The 22,558-nt window shown below is 61.3% G+C and overlaps 1 protein-coding gene across 19 annotated transcripts in view; it reads right to left on the bottom strand.

Moving 5' to 3' along the window:
- Positions 1–1,145: 1,145 nt before the first annotated feature.
- The window catches only part of CASZ1 (castor zinc finger 1), a 155,287-nt gene continuing 133,874 nt past the window's right edge, over positions 1,146–22,558 (bottom strand). For 13 of the 19 annotated variants that reach the window (XM_027110209.1, XM_027110211.1, XM_027110210.1 and 10 more), the window contains 16 exons: positions 22,256–22,324; positions 20,243–20,333; positions 19,397–19,681; positions 18,281–18,453; positions 17,176–18,023; positions 14,599–14,734; positions 14,296–14,359; positions 12,815–12,969; positions 12,550–12,672; positions 11,255–11,593; positions 9,529–9,727; positions 8,609–8,780; positions 6,637–6,788; positions 6,324–6,465; positions 5,429–5,713; positions 1,146–3,624 (listed from right to left, as the gene is read on the bottom strand). In XM_027110209.1, coding sequence (XP_026966010.1) covers positions 2,519–3,624; positions 5,429–5,713; positions 6,324–6,465; positions 6,637–6,788; positions 8,609–8,780; positions 9,529–9,727; positions 11,255–11,593; positions 12,550–12,672; positions 12,815–12,969; positions 14,296–14,359; positions 14,599–14,734; positions 17,176–18,023; positions 18,281–18,453; positions 19,397–19,681; positions 20,243–20,333; positions 22,256–22,324 — 4,339 coding nt within the window. In that variant the 3' untranslated portion in view covers positions 1,146–2,518. Of the gene's footprint in view, positions 3,625–5,428; positions 5,714–6,323; positions 6,466–6,636; positions 6,789–8,608; positions 8,781–9,528; positions 9,728–10,650; positions 11,594–12,549; positions 12,673–12,814; positions 12,970–14,295; positions 14,360–14,598; positions 14,735–17,175; positions 18,024–18,280; positions 18,454–19,396; positions 19,682–20,242; positions 20,334–22,255; positions 22,325–22,558 lie in introns of those variants that run through there. The other 6 variants (XM_027110205.1, XM_027110203.1, XM_027110215.1 and 3 more) reach the window with 6 other exon arrangements.

Genomic DNA, 22,558 nt, shown 5'->3' with positions numbered 1-22,558 from the left:
TAAAAATAAAAGATAACTTGATAGATTTTTTTTCCAGTTTTTATTGAGTGAAAATGTCAAACCTTGCATCAGTCATGCAAAAAAAAAAAAATCAAATAAATAAAACACATATATTAAATTTCTAATAGCACTAAATTCAAGTGGAAAAATATTCAGTTCTTAATAACCAGGTGCCGAGGAGACCAGATTCAAGTAATCAGAGCACACGCTGTTCAGTTCGGTTTTCACGTTCTGCGTTTTCGTCTCAAAACCTCTCTATATATCTCTATATATCTATATATGTATATACATATAGATATATACACACATATGTGCATACATATTATTTTATATTTATATATATACACATACATAGTTATAAAACATTAAAAAGAGCATTGGTGGATCAAGCATTGTTTTCCCCACAGAAAGAAAATAAAACAAAAATTACACATTAAAATTCAAAATGAGCTAGCAATGGCTTATAGTCCTAGTGTGCAATATGAAGGTTACAAAAGGCTAGACTTCGCACTGTCGGCATCTTCTTTTTTCTTTTTGTTTGATTTTGCTACATTGAAAAAAAAATTTTTTTTTTTCCTTTACAAAACTCCTTCCACAGACTCCCCGGTTCTGTGGTCGGGCACAAAGTCTGGGCGAATGCTCAGCAGCAGCACGTGGTGCCCACAGCATTCAGGAGGCTCTGGTAGGGGCTGTTCTAGAAAACCATTTGTTTCCTGTTGAATCAGGTACACTCCTTCCGACCACTCCTCCCTCCTGCTCCCTCTCCAGTTCAGATGGTCCTGGCTTTCTGGCTGTGGGCAGCCAAGAGGACAAAAAAAAAAAAAAAAAAAAAAAAAAGAAAAAAGAAAGAAAGAAAAAAAAAGTAAACCACTGCCCCCTGCAGCTGGTCAGGCTCCCCTTGGAGACCTCTGGGGAGGAGGCTCTGGGTGACGGCCCCTCCCCCAGGCTGGGCCTCACGCTCTCCCTGTGGCCATGTCACAGGGCCCAACCTGAGACAGGGCTGGTGGCCCGGCCTGGAGTGAAGATGCACAGGAGCGGCCTTGGGCAGCCTGCCCTCCGTCCCTGTCGCCCTCAGAGCCATTGGCCGGGCACGTACCTGCCAGGTGGGCCCCGGCTGGCTCTGGGCTCGGTGAGCTCATTGCTGAGGGAGGGTGGCAGGGGTGGGGGGCTGGGATTTGCAAAAGGAACCAAATCCGGGTGGGTTGCACCAGCAAAGAAGTATCCCAAAGAAATTAATAAAACAAACTGGGAAGAAAAAAGCCCTATAAAGCCACACGCATAACCAATAGAGAAAAACTCAAATGTTAAATTAACTACAAACTTGTATCAGTAATAACAGTCCTTTTTTCTTGTCTCTACGAAATTCAAGTTAAAAGTTGGAATCACGCAGCTCCCATCAGTGCTAGTGTAAAGACGGACAGCCTCAAACTGGTAAGGCCTCTAAACGCTAAACAAAACCCCACGTGAGCAATTGCACTCGGGTCTCCAACCTCAGGGCTGGTCCGGAGGCGGTCTGCGCTCTAGCCGCCCGCCTGCTTTTTTTTTTTTTTTCTTCTTTTGTTCTATGTAGAATAATAACCTTTACAGGAAAAATACTGTACAACTTTCTCGTATTTTTTTCCATGTTGACTATTAAAGCCCCAAACAGTCGCATCCTTCCTGTTCTCACCACCTGGGTGGCAGAGACGCCCTGCGGGCCCAGCAGCCCAGCACCAGCGAGCAGACGCACCCCTTCCCAGGCCCCAGCCCTCGGGACGGACACCCCGACCAGGCCCCGCGCTGGGGGCAGAGTGACCCGGAGCTCCCCGCTCTGCCGAGTCCAGGAGGTTCCCTCCGCGGTCCCTGTAGTGTCGCCCGCCGGACGCCTCCTGCCCCGCCCTCCCCCAGGACCGGGAGGGAGGGTCTTAGCTGCACGAATGGGAGGCCCTGCCAGGTGCCACAGGTGCCGGCCCGCCTCCGGTGGTGAGGGGCGGAGGTCGCGGCGATCCCCGGCGCCCGTCCCAGCCCTGAGCAATGAGGAATCCCACCGGCGTGCTCGGGGGGCCCGGGGTCCGGCGCGGGGAGGGCGCGTGGGGCAGCCGCCCGGGGTCGCCGCCCTCCTCGCCCTCCGGGCCTCCTGCCCCTCGTTCCCACCCCGGACAAGAGCACCTTCTATTTCCCTGAAGAAGATCCCCGAACTGCGGCTGAGGAGGGTCCCGGGCAGCCTCTGTCCTTCCAGCCGCCCAGCTGCCGCGCGGGTGGGGCGGGCGGGCGCGGGGGCAGCCCCGGAGCACCAGAGGGAGGCCCCCGCCTCTGTCCTGAGACGGACTCGGGGTCCGGAAGCACCGGCGGGGCGGCCCCGGGCCCGGAGCGCCTCTCGACGCCGGGGCGCGGCGAACACCTAGCTCTGTACAAGGGAAGCTTTACATATAAATACCGTTTCTTACAAAATTGATAATAATAATAACAATAGAATAAAGCGGCAAGATCCCGAGGGCGCCGGGCGCGGCCGGCCCCCCACGCGCCACGGGCCCCGCGGCTACGGGGAGGCGGCGGCGGCAGGCGTGGGGCCGGGGGGCGCGGGAGCGCCGAGGGCCGCCAGCTCCAGGCTCCGCGACCCCGGCCCCGCCGCCGCCGCCTCGGAGAGCGACTCCTCCGAGTCGGTGCGCAGGTCCTCGTCGTCGTCCTCGTCCTCGTCGTCGTCCTCGTCGTCCTCGTCGTCGTCCTCGTCGTCGTCCGCCTCCTCCTCGTTCAGCTCCAGCTCCTCCTCGTCGTCCTCCTGCGACGACTCGCCGGCCGCGGGGCCGGGCGCGGCGGGGCCGGCGCAGGGCCCGGGGGCGTCGGGCGGGCGGGGGTCGCCCCCGTCGTCCGGACCCCGCCCCGGGCCGGGCAGGAAGAGCAGGGCGGCGGCGGGCTCGGCGCCGGGCGGGGGCGCGCAGTCCAGGCTGGCGGCCGGGCCGGGCGCGGGGCCCTCGGCGCCGGGGGAGGCGGCGGCGGGCGGCTCGCCGCGCTCCTGCTTCTCGTGCTTGCGCTTGTGCGAGTCCATCTGCGACATGCCCACGACCGTGTGGCGGCAGCCGGGGTAGGTGCAGTGGAAGTGCGAGCACTTGAGCTTGTACTTGCAGTCGGCCACGGCGCAGTCGGCGCTCGAGCTGAACTGGCAGAAGCCCGCCGCGCTGATCACGTCCTGCTTGCCGTGGTGCTTGCGGTGCGCCGTGACCTTGGTGCTGTCGGTGCAGCGGAAGCGACAGCGCAGGCAGTGGAAGTGCGTGCTGGTGCCCGAGAAAGGGCAGTCGGCGAAGTGGCAGCTGAGCGAGGCCTTGAAGCGCTTGAAGTCGTCCAGCACGAGGTTGTCCACGCGGTCGTGGTGCTGCGCGTGCTTGTACATGTGCGTGCGCCCGCAGAACTTGTAGCCGCAGTTCTCGCGCGTGCAGTGGTAGTGGGTGACCTTGAGCGAGAACTGGCAGGCCGCGTCCTTGCAGTCCTCGTAGAGGTCGAAGCGCCGGAAGCCCTCCAGCATCATGCCCTCGTCCAGCATCTTGCGCGAGGAGGCCGTCTTGCGCCGCTTGCCGAACGGCGACATGTCCTCAATGATCCAGAAGCGCTTTTTGGCCCCGGAGGCTGTCGGCATGGAGATGGTGTTCCCTGGGGAGGGGGGCTTGGTCAGCGCCCACGTGCACATCCTACCCAGGATTACACCCACGCGAGGTCCCCGATCTCGGCGCGGTGGGCGGGGGGGGCCGCCCTCGGGGACAACTCCGCTTCCCGTCGCTCTGGGGGCCTCTCCTATGACCACCCCTCCGCCCCCTGGATAGCTGGGGAGCCCCAGGCTTCCCCCTTCGTCATCCGCATCTGCAGGCTGACCGCACTGGCCTGCCCTGGTGGGTGGCGGAGCAAGCAGCTCTGGGGGATGTGGGTGGGAAGTGAGGACACGTCCTGGCGCTAATTGAAGCTGAAGGGGGAATCTAGGTCGGCAGAGTGTAATTACCCAGGTTGGACGGGGGCCAGGACGCCATCACGCACCCGCCTCTAATGAAGGACAGGCCGGCTCCTTCTCCCGGCCGGCTAACCAGTTTCCCGGGCTGCCGGCCTGTCTGCGCCTGGGACCAGCCTACTCGCAACAGGGATGCCGCGCGCCCTGAGGCTGTTGGGGGTTGTAACTCCCCGCCCCAAGGCGCACCTTCTCCTTGGTACCAGAAGTTTCTTTCAGGTCTTGGGGTGTCCCACCCCCAGTGGACTGGGAGAGGGCAGCTCTGCTGCAGGGCCAGGACTGGAGCAGGGGCTCGGCCAGCGGATGGGCTCCATCTGTGCCCTCCCCATCCTGGTCCCAACTGCTTCCTGGGCTTAGGATGCCCCGTTGCCAGGGCTGCTTAATCCACTGTGTGGTTGTGCTTCCCATTACTCCTTTTCTGCACAGGCAGCTGGGGAAGGGGTGACCGTCCTGGGACTCCCTGCTCCACGCCCCAGGCCCAGCCCTCTCCAGAGTGCAGGGTGGGCACCCTCTGGGCTTCTCCCTCGCGCTGACCCTCCCAGCCCTCCCAGAACCTGCCGAGAAGGCTCAGCCCAGGCACCAGCCTGCTGCCCCATCTGTCTGGGGAGCAGACCTAGTCCCCGCCTCAGCAGGTGGAGAGAACGAGGACTGTGATGGGCTGGGGTACCCAGCAGGGGGCAAGGAAGGGTCTGGGCCCTGGGGATCCGGGTGGGTGAGGAGTGGCTGCTTTGGGTCGGAGGTCACAGGGCTCTGGCTGGTTAAGCGACAGAACAGGGGCTGAATTCCCTGAGGAGGAACCCTCTGCCTTGGTCCCTGCCATCCCCCTGGGCTGGCCCAGTGCCTGGCAGTCGGGCAGAATGTGAGGTAAGACTGCACGGAGGAAGAGGCAGAGCCAAGGTGGTGACGGCACCAAAGGGCAGGGGAGGGCAGGTCCCGTGCCTGCCGGGCGGCAGGTACAGGGTGGGGCTGGGAGGCACCTCTGCCGTGGAGCACTGCCCGCGGCCTGGGCCTCTTCCTGCTTGGCTCTGGGGCTGGGGGTTCAGGCTGGTGTCAGGATCCTGCAAACCTGGGCGGGTCCCAGGCACCAGCAGCTTTCCCAAGAACATCTCTGCCCCGGGTGAAGTCCTCAGAGCAGGACAGGCTCTGCCTTGCTGCAGGGTTAGGGGGGTGGGGTGGGCATGGCCATCTTGGGGCTCTGGCCAGTCCCTGAGCTGGGGTGAACCCCAGGGAGCCCCGGCAGTGATGTTCTGGCCTGCCCAGTGCTGAGCAGGAGCTGAGAGGAAATGTCCTTGGGACAGGGACCAGGCTCTCTGGTCTTGGCGCGGGCTGCGCTGTGAGGGGTGCAGAGTGGCCCTGTCCTTGACCCAGCTGACCACAGAAAAGGGTCAGGTCCTGGACCGTGGCCTCGAGGCTCGGCCAGGGTGACAGACAGCAGTGGAGAAGACATGTGTGAGTTACCTGCGGCGTCCTGAACTAGGGGGGCGTCACTTTTTACTGGAGTTGGAGTGGCAGTGACGGGCGGGAAGCTGGGCGGGCTGCTGATGGGGTGGGCCAGGCCCCGAGTGGCTCCGAGAGAGGCACTGAGCAGAGAGTATGAGAGACAGGGTGGAGAAAAGAGGCATGGCAGGGAGGGGAGGGGCGCCCGCAGCACGGCCGCAGAGAAGGATGGGGTCAGTGGGGGCTGTGGAGCCACGCGGGCAGCCTCGTCAGCGGCGGCGGCAGGAGGAGGAGGAGCCGGGCAGCCTGGAGAGGGCGGGGAAAAGCAGAAAAAAAAACCAAAACAAAGAACAAACAGAAAGAACCAAAATGAGAGACCCAATGGCAGAAGCGAGTATGATATGAAAATCCGTGGACAGAGGAGGAGCAGACAGATGCCACGAAGAAGAGAGGGGAGGAGGGGGCAGAGCAGAGCGACTGGGAGGGAGCGGCGGTGCAGGGAGAGGTCACGGCGGGCTGCGCAGGGCCTGCGGCAGAGCCCAGCCCGCGGAGGACCTCGCTCTGGGGCCCAGGGACCGTGCTGGGGACAATGGCAGAGGGGCCGTAAGAGGGACCAGGGCTGGGCGGGGCCCACCTGCCCCTCTGGCTGGGGGCTGTGCTGCTTTTTTCTGTACCTCACAGCTCAAGCCCGGGTTCTCTCCTGGAAACGGAAGCTGAGGGCAGAGTGCCGGGGAGATGGGCAGGGTGGCAGCAGGCGGGGACCCACGTTCCACAGAGCAGCCAGCGCTGCCACACCCTGGCCCGTCCTCCTTTGAGGCCACTTGACCATGAACCTCCTGTCCTGAGCCGGACCCAGCACTGCTGGGCCTCGGAAGGAGGGCCTGTCCCAGGCTGGCGCCCCCGGGCCCCCGCTCACCTGCTGCGGTGCTCTCGTTGCCCACAGGGGTGCTGGAGCAGCTTCGGTCCATGGTGGAGGACTCAGAGGACACGGCGCCCGGGCTGCAGCCAGTATAATCCATGTACTCGTCCGTCTCGGTGTCCATCAAGCTCGGGGGGCCCTGAAAGGAAGAGGGGGGCCCTGAGGAAGCTGGGCTGGGGGCTGTGCTGCCCACAGGGGCAGGCTGTCGCTTTGGGCAGCCTGGCCCACCACCTGGAAGCAAGAGCGGGACACGAGTGATGCCCTCTTGCCACCCCGGGTCGCGGAGGGGCAGCCTGCCCGCCAGGCTCACCTGGGAGGAGGGCACGCGATCGAAGTTCTTCCCCAGCATCCTCCGCATGTGCTTCCGGGCGTGGGAGGTCATCTGGTGCTTGAGGAGGAAGGAGAACTGGCAGCCCTCCCGGATGCAGTGGAAGTGGCTGTTCACCTGGTTGTACTTGCAACCTGTGGACACAGCCCCGCTCGGCCGTGAGCCTCCCCCGCCGGCCAGTGCTCATGGCACCCCCTGCGTGTCGGGCACTGTTCTGGGCATGGGCCTACGTGGCCAACCAGGCAAATGGCTTCTGGGGGAAGGGCGTGTCCCCATTGGTGGTGTTCCCGTAAGGAGGGCTTCTAGCAGCCTCTCACCCCAACCCCAGAAAGTCCCAGGCCCCCTGGCTGTCCAAAGCCTGGCTCTCGCCTCCAGCCTGCACGCCCGGGACAACAGCAGGCTGGCCCCCGGCCCCTGCCCCAGGGCAGGGGACCCTAATGACCTGTCCACTAGATCAGCCACCTCCCAGCAAGCCACCTGTCCCCACATCTCCTCTGGGAAGCCCAGGTGCTGCCTGCCCCTGGACCAGGTCAAGATGGCTGCGAGCCGGCTGGCCCTCTGCCCTGCCCCGCCCCACCTCGGCTTTGCTCTGGGTGGAGAACAAATAGAGCGAGCCGGACTGAAACGGTATCAGCAGAGGGCAGGTGAAGGCCTGCCCGTTGCCATGGCACCTGAGCCGGCCAGGTGTCTTATATCATCCCCCAGCTTTGGCCCCAGCTACCACCCAGAACACCCAAACTGAGTAAATAACGGCAACTGCGGAATCCCCTGACACCTGTAAACTGAGCCCAGGGACAGCACAGGCCACCGAGGGTTGACATCTGTTGCCGTGATTCCCAGGCCTCTCTCAGGCCATTAATGATTTCTGAATTAATTCTTGAAGGAAAGGTTTGTTGCCGTTCTTTTCTAGCGGTTGACTTTTGACTGCCTCATCCTCCCCCTATGCAATGGCCGGTCGGCTGCAGGCAGCGGCCCCACCTCTGCTCCCCCTGGACCCTGCTGCCATGACCACCTGAATCACAGCAGGCCTTGCATGCAGCCCAGGTGTCTGCACCCAGCCTGCCTGGCTCCCACCTGCCTTCCGGCTTCCGGTCTCCTCGTGGGCAGACTCCTGCCCCACGTCTGCAGGCCCACAAATGCGTGGCTCCATGCTGAGGCGGGAGGATGGGCTCTGCCTCCCTCTGCTGGTCCTGGAGCCCCCTCCCCACAGCATCCCCAGGGCAAGCTGGGGCCAGCGAGCTCCTCGGGGAGGCCTTGTTCCAGGGCTGGGGGGCAGCTTCCCTGCCAAGGGCTCAGCTCTCAGCAGCAGAGTTAACTCCGAGGCACCTGCCCCTGAGCTCAAGGCCACTTCCTTGCCCCGTGGCCACCTCCTTCCAGGTCACCCCAGGTCACAGATGCTCTGGGCTGAGCCCACAAATGTACCTGCTGGTCCCATCAGATCCCCAGCACCAAGTACAGTGCTGGCCACAGTGGACGCTCGAAAAAGACCATAGCTTCCACCTCTACCCGCCCCTCACCTTCTGCAATAGCACAGAGCCTGGCACACGGCTGCTCCTCCATGAACGTATGCTGAGTGAGTGAATGAACAAACCACGGTCCATTTGGGATAAAACCCGAGTAGCTTCAGGAGCTCCTAAGACTTACCTGCAAGGCTCTCTTGAAAAGAAAAGGAAAAAAGAACCAGGCCTGGGTGCCAGAGACGAGGCTCCGGGCGTTTTCACTGGGGTGGGTGCAGTGCTGGGAGTCACCCTCACCCCTTTTCCTAGGCTCTTGGGGTTTTGACTGTTCTCCTGGGGTGACAATGCCTGGCCTGTGATATCGTGACATTTTCCGAAAAAAAAAACATGGAGCCTGATGTGCGGGGACAAGAAGTGGGTCCCAGGGCCTCAGGCGCCAGAGCCGCGGCCCTGCCACCTGCTGTAGTTCCCTGCCCCCCAGCCCTGGCCTTCGGTACCTAGCCTGCCGCACTCCTCACGCTTGGTGAAGTACTTGAATCCGTTGGCTGCCCGCCGCTCAGCTTTCTCATGCTTCTTTATGTGCCACGGCAGCTTGGTGGTGATGTTGGTCACAAAGTAGCAGCCGGTCCTGAGACAGTGGTAGTGCCCGCGCATCCGGAACTCGCAGTGCTGCAGGGAGGGACAGGAGTCAGGGCCGGGCAGGCGACTTCCGTTAAGCTTCCACCTGCCCCAGCCCTCTAGAGGGCTGTGGCAGGCGTGCGTCCTTCCACGCTCAGAATCAGCAAACACAACTGTGTAAAGACCTTTCACGTGTTAAAAAGCAGTAAGTCCCTTCTGTCATTTGATTAAAACATCCCACCTGGTATTGTTTCCATCTCTTTCTAAACCCACGCCCAGCACAGACATCACTAATCTGTCTGAGCACTCTTGTCTGTGTGCCCAGATGGAGGCTCAGACTCCTTCTTAATGCGCTCTGCCAGGCAGCCCCTACAAGTCTTGGGAGTAGGCCTTTATAATGAAGCTGACCTGCCCTTCCTGTCTGGGGCACGGACAGTTCAATCTCTTTATCTGTCTAATGGGTCTATTTTAAAATCCTAGGCCTCTGGGGAAAGGGAGCATAGCTGTTCCAGGACGCGCACAAGGATGCCAAGTGCACAGAGGCTGCCCGGCATACAGGCATCATTGAGGGTTAGGATGAAATGACAGACCTCACCAACAGAGCACCAAGCTGAACTCCTGCCTAGGGGTCTCCAGGGACCTAGGGGCAGACCTAGGGGCAGACGGTGTCCTTTCCAGACTCTGGAGGAGGCCACTTACAAAAGGGTGTGAGACACGGAGCCTCGGCCAGGAGGAGCTGGTCAGGGGCCCTGCGCCTCCCTGCCCCCACCCCAGGGGCCACCCCGCCCGCATTGCTGACCTGGTTGGGACAGAGGCACTGCAGGGAGTAGTACGCAAACTGGTCTCGCACGTTCACGAGGTTGTTGTTGGGATTGATGTGGTCCAGGCAGTGGGACTCGGCCTTCCCGGAGGTTTTGCAGACATACTTGCAGTTCCCAAAGAGACAGTGGAAGTGGAACTTGTTGGCATACTTGCAGTCCGTGGCGAGGCAAGGATCGCTGGAATGAAACCACGGCCCAGAAGGTCATTGGCATTCCTGGTGCCCTCCCCGCCGGTGTCCTGACATTTGCTCATGTTGGGGTTCCGCTCCCCGCTCCCCTGTGGTGTAATCAAGAGGAATGGCCCCTGGGCTGCCCTCCTGCTCAGCAGGACGATTCGGCCAGAGACTACAGATCCCAGCATGCAGTCTTGCCTTCTTTTTAGAGCTCTGAGGGCGCCGAAGGGACTGCAGTATGCAGGCGGCCCAGAGCACTGCATGCTGGGACACGTAGTTTCCGTGGCCACACCCCAGGATTACAGATAAGGATGGCCGCAATCACTTCATGGATATGGAAATGAGCGATGGTGCTGCCAGGCCTGGCTGATGTGGCATAGGCAGTGCCCTGGCTGTGGCCGACTGACAGGGTGCAGATGGGTGGGCAGCCCTACCAGGAGGCTTTGCCACCATGGGGCCTTGGCCAGTGGGAACGTGTGCCTGGTGTCAGGTCCTGCTGAGGCTCAGCTGCTGGGGTTTCCAGGGTCAGCTCGGGGCTCGGGGCTGCCACCCACTCAGAGAACCTCACAAGCCAGCTGAGTGGTGGGGCGGCTGGGGTGGGGAGGGGTGCTGGGCGAGCCCCCACGGCTGGCCTGCCCCGAGCAGCAGCCTCAGCTCCAGAGCTCTGCCTTCCAGGCTCCAGGCAGGTGCGGAGGGGCTGCACCCGGCTTCTGCCCTGGCTGACAACACAGCCGCCCCCGACATCCACAGTGGACCTGGGCTGGGAACTCCGACCAAGGCCGGGATGCTGAGAGGGCTGCCACTTTGGGGAGGTGAACAGAGGAAGGGAAGCTGGGAAAGGGGCAGAGAGGAGCGCAGGTCCCCTTCCACGCCGTGGGCCCAGCCCCAGGTGCTCAGAGAGGGAGGACAGCTGCCACTCAGGCGGTGTGTGTTCACGTCCAATTTATTACTTTTATTGAGAACAGGAAGCCGCACATATCATGATACAGAGTCACCGTTCTCGCCGCAGGGAGACACCACCATCCAGCGATGAAGGTCCCTCCCTTCCACCCCTGAGAGCTCAGACCGTTGTGCAGGTGGCAGGGTGGGGGGGGGTCCAGAGGAGGGCCTAGCCCCCTCGCCGCCCACCTATGACTTTGCTTGCCCTGCAGAGACTCAGCCAGGGGTGTGAGCCACAGAGACCAACAAGGGGACCCGGAGGGAGACGCAGCCCGCCTTGCCGGGCGAGGACCGCCACTCCTGGCCCACCCAGGCTGGTCCTCGCAGCGTCACCAGTGGCCTCTCTGGAACAGTGGCCACTACCTCCACCATCTCCCCCCACCCCGGCCACCTGCTCCGGGAATAGGCAATGAGGTCTGAGCAGCAGCAACTTTGGCTAGAAGGACATCACCCAGTGACCGTGTCCCAGAGAGGCTGGGGACAGCCGGGGCTACTGCAGGGGAAGGAGCAGGGCCTCCTCAGCTGCCCTTACTAGCACCTACTCCCGAGACACACGGGGGACACAGGGCTCCCGGCTCATCGAGGGACTCACTTCTCCTGGAACTGGAGGAATCCGGGTTTGACCTGGGGCTTGGCGTTTTCTAGAGAAGTCGTTGCCAAGGGCGAAGTGGGCAGGTGAGGCACTGACGCTGGAATCTGAGGCATCTGGGGTATGGTGGAAGCCAGCTGCTTCCAGGCGAGCAGGGTGGGGCTGGAGGGCACTGCGGCCAGGCTGGGAGTGGGCCCCTCGAGAGAGGAAGCCGTGGCCGTGGTGATGGGAGGCGCTGGAGGGGATGAGGGGGCCAAGGAAGGTTTGGTCTCAGCAGCCGAGGCCGGGAAGGAAGCCTCCACATTTCCTTTCACTGCTCCTCCCTCTGTCCGGAAGTGGAAGCTACGAGAGACAGGAGAGGTGTCTCAGGTGCGGGAGGAGAAGGCCCTTCCCTGGCACGCCTGCCTGCCTGCCTACGTATGACCCCATCACAAGCCTAGGGGCCCAGTGTCCCCACCGCATCTTCAGTGCCAGGTGCCAGAGGCCTCCCACCAGGAGGGAAGGACTGAGAACACACTGCTGTGTCCTCTGATCTTGAACTTGGGCTCCAGGCTCTGCCCTAACTACACCTTCCTACTTGTGACCTTACTGATGTGCTGTCCCTAGCTCCTCCCTACTCGGGAGGGGTTGGGTACAGCACGTCCTGGCTCATGAAGCCTGTCCTTCCAGAACCGGCTCCGACATTTAAAAGCGGGTTGGGGGGGGGGTGTCTCAGACCAGCAGCTGGGGCTGCCTAAGCAGTGAGAAGAGCCTGACCCGGGGCTTAGGGAGCGGTGAAGATCTGCTGTAAACGTTTACCAGTTCTGGGTTCAATTACAGTAGGCGGCTGGGCTTGCTGCTCAACGAATTGTACAAATTAATTTCATTATTTTTAGGTCAAAGAGAATCTACAAATGCAGTACTGTGGCTTGGAAAAGCCTTCACTTAGGGTCCCTGCCGGGGTCAGTGCTGGGCCTCTCCAGCTGCCTCTGCAGGAGCATCTGTGGGAGGGAGGGCTGACGGCTGCATGGGCCCCGCGGTGGGGAGAACCAGCTCTTACTCGGGGCGGGGCCTGGGTGGGCTCAGAGGACCCAGCTGGGGGCTGAGCCAGTGGGAGATGAGGAAGCCTGCCTTTTGCCGGGCAGCACCTCTGAGAAGCCAGCTCAGCTTCTGAGGTCTTGTGGGAACCGCACACGGGTCCTGCTTGGAAGGCTGCTAGAGGCCTGTGCACCCCCTAGCCCCACCCCGGCCCACCCACCCCCGAGCCAGGCTGGGACAAGTGGGGCTGGGTTTAAACGGGCCCCCGGACCCCCACTCACTTGGCGTGCTTGATGGCCCCGTCCAGGGTGCTGAAGAGCGCGCCGCACTCCTCCACCACGCAGTGGAAGTGGGCCTTGTGGAGGAAGTCACACTGCGCGTTGCAGAAGTCCTTGGTGCCAAACCTGGCAGAGGGGCCGGCTGCTCAGAGGAGACCCTGGCGCTCTGGCGAGGCTGGGGGAACAGCCTCGTGGGGGGAACACGTGCCCCCGGGACGAGTGGGCGTGGCCCTTCCCTCCCCCTTTGCTCACACGGCAAGCCCCTCACCTGCGAAGGTAGACCTTCCAGGGCTCTGACAGCTTCTCCTGAACCAGCGCCTTCACGGCCTTGCCCAGGAAGGGCGAGGACTCCCCGGCGGGGCTCCCCTCCGCTTCTGTCTTGATGTTCAACAGGCTGCCGAGGCTGGGATTGCCCTGAGACATCTGCGAGGAGGACAGGCCCGTGCTTCAGGCCGGGGACCTCAGGACACCTGACCCGACTGCCCTGGGAGGAGTGGCAGCTCTGGGCCGCTCGGGCCTCTCCAAACTGACCAGAGCATCGCGGTGCTGGCAGCCGGGAGGAGAGGAGGCCCGACCCCACGCGGCTCTGGCTACGGAAGAGCCCTCACTGAATGGACGCTGCCGCGGGTGGCCTGCGGCGCTGCCCCGGCCCCGTGGAGCTGCCGGGGCTCTGCCACACAAACCCCGGGCTGCTAGGAGCCATCACTCAATCGGAGGCCGAGACTCCGGGCACACACTCCAGCCCAGCTTTCCCCAGACTAAGCGGCTCCCTGGTTATTCTCCTGCCAGGTTTTCAAAAGAAGTGCAGGAGGAGGAGGAAGGGGGTGGGGGGGAAACCCTCACGAATTCCTTGAGAACAAGAGAAGGAACACAAAGGAGGAGCAGAGAGGGAGGGAAGGAGGCTCACGGAGTGAGACCGAGGCAGGCTCGCTGCCGCTGCTGCTGGCAGAGGAGGGGGCGGGGAGTCCGCGGAAAGGCTCGACCCACGTGGGCTGTGGGTCTCCGACAGGAAGGAACAAGGGGGCGCAGGGAGCAGTGACCCAAGAACGGAAAAGGGGAGCAAGAGAGCGAGCAGGGGAGGGCGGAAGGCAGAGGGCACGCGCACCGACCGACCGGACAGAGGCCAGTGGGAGGCCATGGGCCCAGCAGGAACCCCACTCCGTGGGTCCGGCCCGGGCCCAGCTCCCTCCTCAATAGTCACTTGTGTACGGTAACCTAATTAATCTTGCTGTAGTCAAATTTATCATGTGAAGGGGGAAAATATATTTGCGATGATGTATAATTTACAAAGACCCTGCATTATTTAAAATAAATATTCTGGAGCGGCCTCTGCAGCAGGCGTCCGAGACCATTACTCAACCTGAAAAGTGGAAATGGGCGCTTTGCTCCCGCTTTGGTCTCCCCCTCCACCTTTTTAAACAAACAAAAAAATATATAAAATGAATAAAATGAATAACCAGGAGTGAAAGAAGTTAGAGGGCTCCGGAAAAGCTTTTGGAGCCCTCCATCTGAAGGGAAAAAAAGGGTGTCAGAGGCTGGAATATATTTCTTCAGCCAGTTCATTAAATTAATTTGTAAGCAGTGGCTCTGAAATTATATCCGATGAAAAATGGCCTCAAAATTTAAATGGTACAAACTCATCTTATTAGAGGCAAAACATTAAAAAACAAACACATCCCCCCCATCCCCCAGCACAGCTTTAATCTCTCGGGGTGGGGGGATGGGAGGCGTGTGATGGATGGTTCTTACCTTATTCATAAGCGAGGATAAAAGAGATGAATTTGCCGGGACTGCGTGGCCATTTGATTCATTACTGGAACACACAAACCAAGGGGCTTTAGCTCAGACAGTACGTGGGACCGGGCCCCAGAGACTCACCCCTCCCAGCCGGCCCCTGGGGCTCTGGCCCCGCCTGCTACATCTGCCTGGGCAGGAGGATGACCCCTTGTCAGGAAGGGTTGGCCCCTGGCCCCATGGAGTCTGGCTCTGAGGGTGCTGTCCCCAGAGCCTCCTGCAGGGGGGCAGAGCTGGGAGGCCTGGGCCTCGCCTCACCTGGGCTCCTTCAGAGTCAGGTCTAAACTGCGGTCCTGGGAGGCCTCGTGGGGACCTGGGGCGCCAGCACTCTCACCGGGCTCCTGCTTCACCGGGGCTGGGGGGAACCTGGCAGGGGTGGCCTGCTGCCCATTTCCTATGGGGGAGGGGGGAGGGAAGATGGTGTTAGAGGGACCGAGGGCTTCATACGGGCACAAGCCGGAGCCCCCCGAAGGGAGGGCAGCGGGCCGGGTGGGCTGGGGCCCCTGGGGAGCCCTGGCTGCTGGTCAGTGGTCCTCCCCACTGACATGATGGCTTGTGATGCTTCCCCCTGTGTGGCAATTCTTCAAGTGATAATTATTGCAAAATTATGTCAAAGTTGTCCTGGCTCAGGGCCTCCTGTAGGAGAAGGGCGGGAGGATGGGGAGGGGGCTGGGACGGGGGCGGGGGCCCTTCCTCTTCTCCACCGACTGTCACAGTCAATTTGTGGAGCTGCCGCTTAGGCTTTTATTAAAGACTCTGTTAATGCTGAGGGAAAGTGGCAGATCGAGACTGGGAGCTGCGCCCCCTCCGCAGGTCCCGTCCCCACTGTTGCCGAGGCGACAACCCTGCCTTCCACTGAGCATGCCCAGGAGGGGCATCTGCTGTGTCAGGGCTATGGGAGCTGACAGCCAATCAGAGCGGTTCAAACTATGTGACCTCGCCCGTCAAGCTGTCCAGGGCAGGGATATGAGGCCCACCCTGGCCAGGCTGGGCTGGATGGGGTGGGTGGGGGAAGCTGGCGGGGTGTAGGCATGGCGGGGAAAGGCTGGAGCTGAGCGGGCAGAGGATTCGGGAGGCCAAGCAGAACAGGGCAAAAGAAGTTGCTGACAGGAACATGTCCACCGAGCCTTTCCCCACAATCCCCAAGTGACTGAAATATTAATCTGCCCCAAGGCGCTGCAGCTGATGGAGAGCTGCTTCACAGAGAGCAAGTGGCATTTTATTAAAAAATAAAGGGAAATGGCCCCCTTCCCTTCACTTGACCTTTCTTTTCGGGGAAGGAGCTTTTTCTAAAGAAAAGAAAGTACTTGACAGTCTGGCCACGGAGCCCAGCGTGGCCCCAGCCTGCAGGCACCTCGCCGGAGGCGCGCGGCCCCGGGCAGTCAGGCCTGACACCCACACTTGGAGTGGAAGGTGGGTCACAGCTGATAGGAGTGTCCCACTGGGAACATGATATTCAGTTTTCAGAATTCAGAGTCCACATTCCAGGAGCTCCCCAAAGCCACTTGCCCAGGGTCCCTAGGGAAACAGGGCTCTGACCCTCCTGCCAAGCACTCGTCTCTCTGGGGGCACTGCGCAGAGCCCTGGGTGGGCTGCAGGGACCCTCAGTCTTGGCGGGTTTCAAGACAGTCTCACAGAGGAGCAGGGTGCCCGGGCTCAGAAGCCAGCTGTTGAGGTCCAAGTCTCGACCTGGCCACCTCCCAGGGGGTATACTTGGGGACAGACTATGCCCCACACTGTTCCATCAGCTCCACAAGGCAGGAGTTTGTCTGTCTTCTTCCCTGCCATGTCCCCAGCACTGGCTTGGTGCCTGGCCCACCAGCAAGCTGCCCTCAGTGAGCACCAGTGGTTGATGAATGACTGAATGAATGAAGGAAGGAAGGAAGGAAGGAAGGAAGGGAGCCACGTCCCAGACGTGAGCCGAACTCTTCTAAAGGATTTGACTGATGCCAATTACCCGGATGGGGGAAAACAGAGGGAGAGAAGTGAGGGAAACAGAAAAGCCAAAAAAAATCCAGAGAAAAAGAGTAAAAAATTTTTTCAAGAGCAGAAAACTTGGGAGAAAGGAGAACCTCTCTCCACGATGAGCCAGAGGAGGGACACAGATGTGACTTGGCGACTCTGACATGGCCGCCAGCGGCCGGGTCTGGCTCAAGTGAAAGAAATTCCAGTTGAAATCCAAGTCCTGGGTCACGCTAGCCAATTTCAAGCACTCAACAGCCATGTGACCAGCGGCTACCATACTGGACGGTGCGGAACAGCACGTTCCCACTACCACAGAAAGTGCGACTGGAAAGCACTGATGGACAGGGAGACCCTGGGAGGGCATCCTTGGCCTTGACGGGCTGTCCAGGCACGAATCCCCTGAGCATCCCTGTACTGCGGCCACCCTGCCACTTGGCTGGACTCACATGCCCTCCCAGTCACCTGGAAGAGGTCCCAGGGAAGCCTGGGACTCCGGGACTGCTCCCACTAGGGGCTGGACTAGCGGGAGCCCCTACTAGTCCAGGGTGACATGGCAGGGTTGGGGGAGCCAGCAGTTGCCCCGGGATGCACAGGTACCCTGTGAGGCCGGGACTACTGCTTCCCCTTCACAGATGAAAAAAACAGAAACATGAGTTGCCTGGGGCGGGTGGGCCAGAAAGAGGGGCCCCGAATAGGAAATAAAGAGGACGGAGGCAGAGACCAGGCAAAGAAGGGGGCAGGGGTCTCGGGGGCAGGGAACAGAAGACACTCCTGCCAAACAAACACCCGCTGCTCGGCTCCGCACCGAGGCCAGAGAGCTCCTGGGGTTGGAGAGGTGCTCGCTTCCCAGGCAGGGCCCAGCCTGCTCACCTGGGTCAAAGGTGGCAGAGGGCTTGAGGGCGGCCGCAGCCAGCCGGGCCATCATGGGCGAGATGAGGCCCTTGCTCGCGGAGATCCTCTCCATGATGGAGGCAGGGGGCACCGGGACAGAGGCAGCTGCCGCTGCGGCCGAGTCGCCAGCTCCCGAGGCAGCCAGAGCAGGTGTGTCGGGGGTTACTGAGGCTGCCGTCCCTGACGACATGGTACCCATGAGGCCGGGGGCACCCACAGGCAGGGAGGTGCTGCCCCGGCCCGGAAGGATGGGGAAGTAGGGCGCAGCGCTGGGCAGGCCCGAGCTGGAGAGGGCCAGCGCCAGGGGGATGGAGCCAGGCAGGCCCTGGGCCAGCAGCCCCGAGATCTTGCTGTTGGGAGGCTTGGTGGCACTGGGCCCAGCCTCGGAGGTGGCAGTGGCGGTGACCAGGGAGGCGGAGGACTGCTGGCTGGTGGGGGAGGCGCTGAGACTGGAGTTCTTGCTGCTCAGGGCAGAGAAGTCAACCAGGTCGTCGTTGCTGGACTCCTCGTGCTCCGTGTCCTTGGCGCCCAGCAGCGAGGGCGGCAGCCCCAGCACGCCCGAGCCCGAGGCGCGGATGTGCCGGCGCTCGTGCTTGCGCTTGTGGGAGGTCATCTGGCTGGTGGAGGTGAAGGTGAAGCCGCAGCCGGCGCGGATGCAGTGGAAGTGGTTGGTGGCCTTGCTGTACACACAGCCCTCGTACTTGCACTCCTCGTACTTGTAGAACTTCTTGAAGCCATCCTTGGCGTAGGCGTCGTCCTTGATGTGGTAGCTCTTGTGCTTCTCGATGTCACACTTGTTCTTAAAGGTGAACGTGCAGCCGGGGCGCCTGGCAGGACATCGGGAGGCTGTCATGGGGCCTCACGGGGCCAGGGGGAGGCCCTGCCCTGCTCCCACGGTGGCCCTGGGAGGGATGGGCCTCTGGATGGAAGACCAGGCCAGAAACTAAGGCGGGGCCTCCGAGCAGCCCTCTGCTCCTGCCCCTACACCCCTGAGGAGGTGGGGCCCCGAGCCACCCACGGGCCTGGTGCCCTGCCTGCCGTCCCTCCCCGGGCCAGGAGGCCTCCCTGGCTGCCTCCCGCTCACCTGCAGTGGAAGTGCGTGGTCTTCTGCCCGTAGAACTGGCAGTCGGCCGTGCCGCAGTCCTCAGTGGCTCGGAAGCGCTGGAAGCCGTCGTTGATGAGCTGGGTGTTCTTCTTATGGAAGTTCTCGTGGGTCATCACGTCCGACGTGCTCGTGTACACCTTGTTACAGCCCACCTGCAGGGGCCAGAGTGGCAGTCAGGGGAGCTGAGGCCAGGCACCCTGGCGAAGTCAGAGCGGCTGTGCTGCTGGGCGCAGCTGAGCCTGCCCGGGGGAGCTTCGGCCCCTGTAAACGTCCGACTGGGGGCACCGAGGTTAAGGTAGGACGACCCCTCAGGCCCCCAGGGCCTGGCCCGTGCTGGGCGTGGGTCGTCCTCATAGAGAGCCCGGGATACGTCCCCACACAGGCGTGGGAGCCCCATCCTGCAGGAGGTGGCTTGGGGGTCCCCAGTCTGTGGCTCTACCTCTAAAGCCCCCGGGGGTGAGCAGGGCTGGACCCCGGGGCCTGGCGGTCACCTGTAGGCCGGGGACTTGTTTGGTGAACAGTTTCTGACACAGGGCCTTCCCTACCCCACCCTGGCTGGGCCAAGGCAGGCAACGTTGCCATATTGAGTAAAAACCAGTGGAATCTGAACACTCTTGAGGGCTGGACCGTGCCAGTGTCTGCACCATCTCAGAGCCCAGAGAGCGAGCCCCCCTCTCCTCCTGGCCCAGGTTGTTTCACGGAGGCCATAACAACCCCCTGACAAATACCGGGGGAGGCGCAGGGCTGCTATTTGCAAACGAAAGTCGCTCCCCCCCAGACCTGACACCTTGAAAAAGCCCAGACTCTGCGTGGCATTAAAACAAAGAATTAAACAAAAACCTCCTCAGGAACCATTTGCAATGCTGCTCTTGGTGTTAAAGGCTGAAAAATGTCGGTCTGTATAAACAGCTCGCTGAATTTCACCCGCACCAAGTATGGCCATGGGGAAGGCCCCACCCTGGCCCACCGGACACTGCCCAAGCCTGAGCCCCTGGGCCTCTCTCCTCTGGCCGTCCAGCCCTGGGAAGGGACAAAGGGAGGGGCCCTGCCGGAGGCAGGCCTGCCTCGGGGTGGGGGAGGGGGAGGGCGGGGCACCTGCATGCAGTGGTAGTGGGTGCTCTTCCCGTTGAGGTGGCAGCCGTGGTAGTAGACGCTGCAGTCGTCCAGTGGGCTGAAGCGCATGAAGCCGTGCTGCAGGGAGTTGTCCCGCTTCTTGTGCATGTTGTAGTGCCGGATCACGTCCTGCTTGCTCGTGAACCTCTGCCGGGAGAGGGCCTGGTGGGCAGGAGGCTGGGCCTGGCCCCAGGGCCCTCCGGTCTCCTTACAAATCATCCTGTTGGGTCGAGGCAGCCCAGGCTGCCCCAAGGCCAGCACCCTGGACTTTGGAGGGAACAGTTCCAAAGGTTCCAGAGCCACAGACCCTTCCCTGACCTCCCCGTCGTCTCCCCGTCAGCAGGCCCAGAAGCAGAGAAGATAAATCGGGCCAGGCCTCTCAGGGAGGAGCTCTGATAGGTGACACCTCGTTCTGTCTACTGCCACCTGTGGGCTCTGCCCAGCTGGGCTCCCTGGGGAGGCAGAGGCAGTGGCCTCATGCAGAACACCCACACCCACCTCCCGCCTCTCGCTCACCTGCTCTGCACCTGCCGGAGGGTGGCTTTGAACGTAAGGGCCGATCTGCCTGAACCTCAACACAACCATCTATAAAATGGGGCAGTGATACCAGCCTCTTAAGGACACTGGGAAGACTCGATTAGATAAGGTAGAAGCCCGTGGGCAGCAATCTGGGAACAAGAGCAGGCTGGGAGCTTTTCTGGGCTCTCTGCCTGCCCCAGTCAAATGCAGGTGGCCCAAGCAGAACCGAGTAACCTCGTCCTGCTTTCAAGATGCCCCTCCACTGCTGTGCCAGCCCACAGGAGCAGGACTGGTGCCCGTGGGACATACCTGGTAGTTGCACTCGGGGTCGAGGCAGTGGTAGTGCTCGCGGTACTGGTAGGCGCAGTGGATGTGGCCACAGTGCTGACTGCCTGAGAACCTGCAGGGAAGAAGGGGTGGGCTCAGGCCTCTCTGGATACCAGCTCCAGGGCCCTCGGCCTGAGCGGCTGAGCAGAGTCCGTGCCCCTGATCCAGGGAACTGCTGTTGCGGTTCAGGGGCCCTGGGTGGACATGTGGAGGGGCAGAGGTGGTCTGCTGGGGTGAAGGAGCAGAGGCTGAGAAGGCTAGGGCGAGTGACGGGGCCGCTGGGAATCCCAGACCCACTGAGCTGCAGAGCCAGCCTTATCTGCCCCGGGAGGGAGTGCCAGGTGGGGCACAGAGGCCTGGCACCAAGATGGGAGGAGGAATTTAGGCCAAGCCAGAAGCCAGAGCAGGGTCAGGGGAAGAGCCCTGGGGTGGGATGGGATGGGATGCTGAAGGCATGAGCCCCCAAGGTGGCCCAGCTGCCGTTTCTGCAGGTGCTGCCCGCCCACCCCTGACTCAGTGCTGGGCCAGGTGCTGGGGACTCCAGCTGCGCCAGCCCAGGGCTCTGTTGCTAAGAGGTGTTAAAGGGCTCTCTCTGTTCTGGGCTTTCCTGACACTTGAAACAGTCCAAGAGTTATGAATTTTTAAAGCGCAGCATCTGTTTGGCTTCCCGTGGCAGGGAGCGCGCTCTCCGGCCAACTCTGCAGCCAGGAGCCCCGTGCTGCCTGGCCACCACCTGCCCTCCCAGAGTACCCCAGGCCTTCTCCAGGCCCCAATGCTGCCAGGGCGGGGGTCTCACAGCCTGGACGATGGCCACCGGGGACAGCGCCCCGTGACAACTGTGGACAAGGTGGTGGGCTCAGCCCGCCTGCCCCACTGTGCTGCGCGTGGTGTGGGGCTGCGGGAGGGAAGCCCCTCATGAGGGGAGAACCTCTTGCAAATAAATATTGAAGCTGCCAAAAGGGCCATCTGCTGAGGCACTAATAATAATGGTAATAATAATAATAAAGAGAGCAGAGCAAAGCTGAAAAGACAGGGAGGGACAGGGGAGGGAGACACAGAGCGACAGCAAAACTATGGGAGATCAACAGAAAGACGGCTGCCAGGGCACAGCCCCGGCCTTGTGCTGCATCCCCAGGGGCTGGGTGCCGGGGGGCCTGAGTGGGGTGGGTGGGGGAATCTGAAGGTTCTTCACCTGCCAATCCCACTGCCTTAAGGATGTAAAGGGGCAGGTCTGGAGTCAGGTGGTGAGGGGAAGCACACTGAGGCCACCTGCCCACATCCCTTCTCATCCCCAACCGTTCCACAGGGGCCTGCAACCCCGCCTGCCACCCCCCGCCACCCGGCCCCAAGTGGAGCCTTTTTAAAAAATTTTTAAAAATTTATTTATTTATTTATTCATTTATTGAATTTATTTATTTTTTGCTGTGTTGGGTCTTCGTTGCTGCACACGGGCTTTCTCTAGTTGTGGTGAGCGGGGGCTACTCTGTTGTGGTGCGCGGGCTTCTCATTGCGGTGGCTTCTCTTGTTGCGGAGCACGGGCTCTAGAGTGCAGGCTCAGTAGTTGTGGCGCGTGGGCTTAGTTGCTCCGCGGCATGTGGGATCTTCCAGGACCAGGGCTTGAACCCTTGCCCCCTGCATTGGCGGGCGGATTCTTAACCACTGCGCCACCAGGGAAGCCCACAGTGAGCTGTGGAGGGGGGGACCTGCACTCACCTGTGGCCAGGCCCTGCCTTAGGGCCCTTTCAGGTACCCCAGTCCTGCCTGGGGTACAAGCTGCTTAAGGGCATGTGGCCTGGACCACATCAAGGGGGCGGGGGCTCTGAGACGGGGCAGAGGGCAGGCCTGGGGAGGGTTTGGAAGCAGGAATGCATGGGGGCGGGGAGGCAGCAGGCACCTTGGTACTAGTGGTCACATGGACGTATGGTCCCATGGTCCCCAGGCATTCCTGCCCCCACCCACCTTCTCTCCATGGCAGTCTCCTCCCCAGGGGCCTACCTGGCAATATATTTCTGGTAAATGTTTACATCTTCAGTGACAGCTGGTTTATCTGTGGGCAATCCGTTCCTGGTGAGAGACACACAGGGCACAGCTGATTAGCAGACGAGGTGGCCTCACGCCCCAAGAGCGTCTGGGGGGCAGCTCCCTGCCCTGGGGCCCTGGCCCTTCTCTGCTCACTGTGTAGTGTTCTGGGCGCTTAGGGTGGGACTGGAAAAGTCCTTAGGCAGAAAACTAGCACAGGTTCAATTAGCCCACCTTTGGTAAGGGCTGGGCCGTCTTCAGCTGGCAGGGCTGGAGGGC

The sequence above is a fragment of the Aethalodelphis obliquidens genome, unplaced genomic scaffold, assembly GCF_003676395.1.
Source record: "Aethalodelphis obliquidens isolate GAN/ISIS:26980383/991018 unplaced genomic scaffold, ASM367639v1 scaffold9, whole genome shotgun sequence".
Lineage (NCBI taxonomy): Eukaryota > Metazoa > Chordata > Mammalia > Artiodactyla > Delphinidae > Aethalodelphis > Aethalodelphis obliquidens.
This window is presented reverse-complemented; position numbering and strand designations above follow the sequence as displayed.